Source organism: Octodon degus, unplaced genomic scaffold, assembly GCF_000260255.1.
Source record: "Octodon degus isolate 3935 unplaced genomic scaffold, OctDeg1.0 scaffold00199, whole genome shotgun sequence".
In the NCBI taxonomy this organism is placed as follows: domain Eukaryota; kingdom Metazoa; phylum Chordata; class Mammalia; order Rodentia; family Octodontidae; genus Octodon; species Octodon degus.
Window position 1 is genome coordinate 2,983,071 of NW_004524775.1, and position 6,295 is coordinate 2,989,365.

General features: G+C 47.7%; 1 protein-coding gene across 1 annotated transcript in view; it reads left to right on the forward strand.

The window, feature by feature from the left end:
• Nipa1 (non imprinted in Prader-Willi/Angelman syndrome 1) overlaps window positions 1-6,295 on the forward strand; it is a 48,675-nt gene that overhangs the window by 21,294 nt on the left and 21,086 nt on the right. Inside the window, exons 2-3 of the mRNA XM_004644446.2 lie at window positions 4,016-4,063; window positions 5,753-5,843. Of these exons, the coding sequence (XP_004644503.1) occupies window positions 4,016-4,063; window positions 5,753-5,843 (139 nt within the window). The remainder of the gene's footprint in view (window positions 1-4,015; window positions 4,064-5,752; window positions 5,844-6,295) is intronic.

A 6,295-nucleotide genomic window follows, 5' to 3' on the forward strand; every position in this document is an offset into this window, starting at 1 on the left:
CACTTACCAGGCAAGCGCTTATTCTACTGAGCTTTCTCCCCGGTCCCTTTGGGAAGTTTTTTGCCATTACTTCTGTGAACAGATTTTTTAGTGTTCCTTTGTGCTATCTTCTTTCATTGATTCATCTAGCCCTGATGGATTGATGTTCTTGGTCATTCTTTGCTTTTTTTTTTTTTTTTTTTTTTTTTGCGGAACCAGGGATTGAACTCAGGCCCTTGTGCTTGTCAGGGAAGCACTTATTCCACTGAGCCATCTCCCTGGCCCCTCTTTGCTATATTTGAGAAGTGTTTCACTTGATGACCACTAACTGCAGGTCTGTTTTCTAGATTTGATACCTGTCCTCACATTGGTTCATTCTGTTGTGTATATTTTGAATAGAATTTTTAATCTGCTGGATATGTTTTTGAATCTGTTTCATGGAGTACAGTTCTTTCGTATGTTGGACATTTATGTTTCCTATCATTTTCCTGAGCTCCTTTAATTTTTTTTTAATTTCTTTATTTTTTTTAAATTTTATTTATTTATTTTATGTGTGTGGCCAGCTCAGCCCACCAGGGGGCGGGGCTGGCTGGCATGTGGTGCTGGGGATTGAACTGTGGTCCCTGTGCTTTGCATAGCTTAGCTTGTTCCAAGTAGGTGCTTTAGACTAAACACTGAGCCATCTCACCAGCCCCTGAGCTCCTTTATTTTGTATCTGTGTCTGTTCAAGATTCACTACCCATGTTCTTCATTATGGTCATCAGTGATAAGTTTTTCAGAGGTGCAGTAAAGAGATAAGAAAGGTAAAAGCAGCCTTTGTTAATGCTGAAGACATGGAGAGGATCGAGGGCAGGTGGGTCAGGTAGATCCTCTGGCCTGAGACAGAAATACTGAAGTACTGTAGTCAGTAATTACAGTAGCATCAAGGGTAGTGTAGAAAATGGTGAACTGTGGTAACTGTTAACTTTCCACCTTTAACCATCAATGCAAAGTTTATAGTATGTGACAAAATCTAAAAGAAACCAGAAAATTATATGTAGTAAATAACCTCTCAATGGTGATTTTACCCTTGGAGAAAATTTAAAAGGGATAGGAGGAAAAAATAAAGGAAGAAAAAGATATCAGAAGCATAGCTGAAGGGCACAGGAAGATTACCCGAGCTTTGGGGAACAGTAAAGGAGGAGAAAACAAAAATAAGAACTAAGCAAAGCAGAAAAATTTAAAAAGCAGTGTTTACTCCTGAAGAAGCAAGCCAGAAACCCCAACAGAACCTCAAGGCTGAGCTATCTTCTGCGATCTACAGTTCTGTGCTAGTGCAGTCACCACTCCACCCCCCAGAGTTAGTGCAGACATGCACCACCTTTCTGGCTACTTCTTTTTTCTTTTTCTTTTCTGTTGTTGCTGGTTTGTTTTTTTTTTTTTTTTTTTCTCTGAATGCCCTCAGGCGTGGTTTGTCTGGCTGGAGTGTTGTGGGAGTCGAACTACGGCAACCTGAGGCTCACAGCTTTGTGGAAGCAGCCACTTAAAGAACTGAGCTATGGCCAGGCCCCCTATAAGGGTTTTGTTTTTTTTTGTATAAGGGTTTTGTGTGTGTGTGTGTGTGTGTGTGTGTGTGTGTGTTGTTGCTCTTTTTGACACATGGTATTTCGTGTTGGTAGGCTGGTCTTGCACTAGACTCAGACTGTCCTCCTGACTCAGCCTCCTGAGTAGCTGGGGCCACAGTACCACTGCACTGAGCTCTATCATTCCTTGCTACTTCGTGTATCATTTCTAATGTACTTACAGTAATACTGTAGTGGATAGCTAACTGGCGGTTAACTTATTATGCCCAGCTGAATCGAACTAGTATGGTGCTTGGTGCAGGAGGCCTACCTGAGGATTGTTGCCAGCAGCATGAACAGCAGGACTGAGAAGCTGCTGTAGCGCTATTAGGGAAGCTGTTTACAGAAGCTGTTGGAAGCTGCTGACTCTCTTGGGCTATCTCCTGGAGGCCCTTGTTGCATCACGCTGGCTTTCCTGATGAACATGGCCATCCTTTGTAAGAATCCGTGGGTCTCAGTGTGATCCATTCTACCCAGGGAGAAATAGCAGCAGGAATGAGGCAAAGATAGGCAAGAAGACGAGAGCTGGGTTCGGTGGCAACTCTATGCCTGGTTGGTGAGAAGACCCCCCACCCCAGCAACAATATGGACGCTTATTTATACCTTTGGGAAGTTAGTAACGTGTAACCCAAGGTTTCCTGGTGACCGACTAATGGCTACAATGTCCAGGAAGGCTAAGGTAGTTTGAAGCTGCATCCTGCCCTCCCACATAGGATCACTTTCATCTTAGGGACCCCCCAACAATTTTTGTCACTGGAGGAGCTCGGGACCTTGTTGCTGCTGAGAGTGGCTACGGTTTATTTTGGGGGAGCTCTGGTCCTCAATTTAAACATTGCTTCCTGGCTCCAGAGGGGAACATGGTGCACAGCTCAGCCTCCTGGACAAGCTTGTGTTGGCTTTCCTGATGGGAACTCAGTTTTCCTTGTCCTTGGAGGAGCTCGGGACCTCACTGTCAGGACGGCTGTGGTGCTTACCTTGAGCATTATTCCTGGCTCCTGGGCAGACCCCCTCAGCCTGCGAGTGCAGATCCTTCATCCTGCTGGCATAGACTTCCTAGCTTCCACCACTGACCTTTGGCCTTTCCAGTGCAGATCTGTGAAGCGGGCCTGCGTGAGACTTTGTCGTGGGCTCTTGGTCTCCAGTTGGACTTCTGGGAGGCACTGTTATAGGCTCTCGGTTTTCAGCTGGACTCATGCAGGGTAGTAGGATCTGGGCCCTCAGCTGGATCTTTGGTCTTCAGTGTGTGGACAGATTTCCTGCACTCTTTGCATATGATTCTTTGGGTGATTATAAAATGTGTCGGGGGGGGGGAATAAAATAAAATAAAGTGTGTCCTGTATTGTCTTGTTCCCCTTGCAAAAAAAACCCAAACCATGACAAATACATGTAGTTCTGCTCCGACATTAAGTGGGTTGGCTTCCTCTGTCCCTTATTCCAAAGTGCGGATTTTACTGCTGAGCATTAAACATCCCATTACAATTGGGTACTTGTCTGCAGTAGAAAGAGCTCTGCGAGGTAGGCATAGTGTCATACCTGAAGAAAGACAGATGGGCCTCGGAGTGTGGAGCTGCTCCCTGCACATACCTGTCCCTCAGGGCAGGAGGCCCGTGTGCCAGAGGCCAGGCAGTGCCTCACCTTGTGCCCACCTGCAGGGGAGGCAGGGGAGGATGTAAGGGAAGTAAGGTTTGAATGAAGTGCCAGGATGCTGAGCAGTCTGGTAAAGACTGGTGCTCAAAAAGCTGACAGAAGAGCCATGCTGGAATGATTCTAAATTGGAAAAATTGAGCAGCTTTTTTAAGCAGGAAGTATTTGAGCCCTGTGATACTGAAATTATGGTGTCCGTGGGAGAACAGTGAATGCATGAAGCTGCTCCAGCAGTGAGCGAAAATGAGTTCCCGTCAGGAAAGAGCTGAGCGTGGGACATTTCCTTGGGGAGCAGTGTAGACTCCACTCCACACAATATTTGCAGAATTAGTGGCCTAGGGGCTGGTGAGATGGCTCAGTGGTCTAAAGCACCTACTTAGAACAAGCTTAGCAAAGCACAGGGACCGCGGTTCAATCCCCCAGAACCACATGCCAGCCAGCCGCGCCCCCTGGTGGGCTGAGCTGGCCACACACACACACACACACACACACACACACACACGAATCAGTGGCCTAATCCTGCCAAGGAAAACCATTACAGAGCTTTTGTTTGTTTTCTTGGGTCGGCCTTGAGTTAGTTACAAAAATATCTTTGCCATTTTTAGTGGTTTCTCATCCTGCTATGTATAGACTAAAGATTATTTATAGGGTGAGAAGCAGCATGCCACTCTGTATTTTCCATCCGGGAGCTCCTGAGGGTCTTCGTTCTGCATGTGTAGCTGCCAGCCTCTCACTGCAGACGCCTGCGCCCTGTGAACCTGCTCACACGGCATTTTCTCCTTCTTTTGTAGGCACCTCGTACTTAACAGACGTTGTATGGTGGGCTGGCACCATTGCAAGTAAGTGTGTGGGGGTCTGCTTGGCCATTTGTGGGGCTGGGAGCGGGGAGGGGTGGTGCTGACCGCTGCCAGGGCGTCCCTGCTCCTGGCCTGCACACCGTGACAGTCCTCCCCTTTCCTGTGAGAGGAGGGAGGTGTGCCCAACCTCCAGGGAGAACAGTGGTGGCGGCTGCTCACAGCCGGCCTGGAACTGAGCGCAGGCCACTGCCCTGGCCTGAACATGCCAGAAGAACCCCTGTGTGCTCCTGGGCGCCCTTCCAAGGTGTCCCTGAATTCCGATTAGGTGTCTTCTTTCGCTGAGCACCATCCAAGTAACCGAGGAGATCATGTGGTATAACACAAAAACAAGTAATCAGATCAGAGCTCAGGACTATGGTGAATACATCAGTCACAATTTTGTCAGAAATTTCAGGGTCTGGGGAGATAAATGGGCAGTGTAAGTGCCTGCCTGGCAAGTGCAAGGAACTGGGTTCACATGCTATGCTGGCCCCAGATGCTGTGCTGGCCACCGAAACTGGGCGTGGTGGTGTGTGCCTGTAATCCCAGTGCTGGGGAGGCTGAGACAGGAGGGTCACTGTGATTCCAGGCAGCACAGGGAGACCCTGTACCAAATAAATAAATAGTTTTTTTTAGATCAAAAAAATTTCAGAAATATCATGGCTTACTTATTACATCCTGTTGTCTAGGCAACCCTTGGCTAGCTGAGACTGATTCTGTACCCTGAGGGCCATCCTGGTGGAGTCCCTGGCTGTCCCATGCAGATGGCACATTTTCCTTGCACCTCAGAAGCCTGGTGGTGGGCTGGCTGCCTGCAGCTGGACAGGTCCTTCTTGGACTACCTGAAGCACGAAGGGAGCTCTGCTCCACTTGTGGGGGAGGCTGGCCACTGGGTGTAGAAGTGCAGTCAGTTAGGAGCAGAAGCCGACCTGTTGCACGGGAGGGTGACCCGGGCTCTGGAGGCGAAGGTTTCCCTGCAGCCCAGACCCACCTATGTACCACAAGGTGCTGACGCTGCAATTGCACCTGAATGCTGCGGCTTTCATTTAGAGAAAGCAGCTTATACATTAAGGTCTTTTGTCTTAAAAGAGAAGCAAATGACATGCATGCCATAGATTGCCACACTGCTATAGGTAATGGTCATGTCCTAGGTGGTTCAGAAGGCCAGAAGAAATGACAACTTTCTAGTGGGCAGACGTTTAACCTGATTTAAACATTATGCAGTGCACTAAGATATTACATGGTACTACTTAAGCATGTAAAGGTTTTATGTACATTTCAGTTAAAAAATAGAGTACTGGAAAGAGCTGAGTGTTGTGGCACACACCCATAATCCTGGCTATGTAGGAGGCTGAGGCAGGAGGATTACAAGTTGAAGGTCAGCCTGGGCAATCTGGTAGACTTCCTCCCAAAACTTTCAAAACAGTATTTAATAATTTTAAAAACAACATGCAAGGATGTATTAAGAGTACAGGATACTCAGTATCACACTCACCTTCAGTCCTTGCTGGTGGCAGTGGATCCTGCACCCCAACAGACTGGGTGGGGAGCGGTGCAGTTTGGGCCTGCAAACCCGCAGGGGGAGCCCGGACTCAAGGCCCTGGGAAAGGCCTTGCAGGGCGGGGCTCGTAGGACTTCGCTCTGAGCCAGCCTCCCACTCACCGCCATGTGTCCTTGTGGTTCTCTTCACAGTGGCAGTCGGGCAGATTGGAAACTTCCTGGCTTACACGGCAGTGCCCACAGTCCTCGTGACCCCTCTGGGTGCCCTTGGGGTGCCATTCGGGTGAGAGCCGAGATTCCATGTTGTGCTACTTAATGCATAGTTAAGATACAAAATACTTTTCATTTTAAATATCTTTGTTAAAATGAAATTGTAAGTAAAGTCTTCAGAATTCTATATTTATTAATTTTAACTCTTCTCTTAGAATTTCTTTTAGTGTGTTCCAGGTTCTAGCTTGTGTGTGTGTGTGTATGTGTGTGTGTACATGTACACATACATGTTCATGGTACTAGAGATCAGAGCCAGGGTCTCGTGCATGCTGTGCAAGTGCTGCATCCCGAAGGTACGTGCACAGCTCCTCAGCTCTAGCCTATCGGTGCTGCTCGGTGAGCCCCGTGGTGCGCATGCTCCTGGACTTCACTGTGGATAGCTTCTTAGGAATAGGGACTGCCTCAGACCCTGGAAAATAATAATAATAATAGTAATTCTTCTTCTTCTTCTTCTTCTTCTTCTTC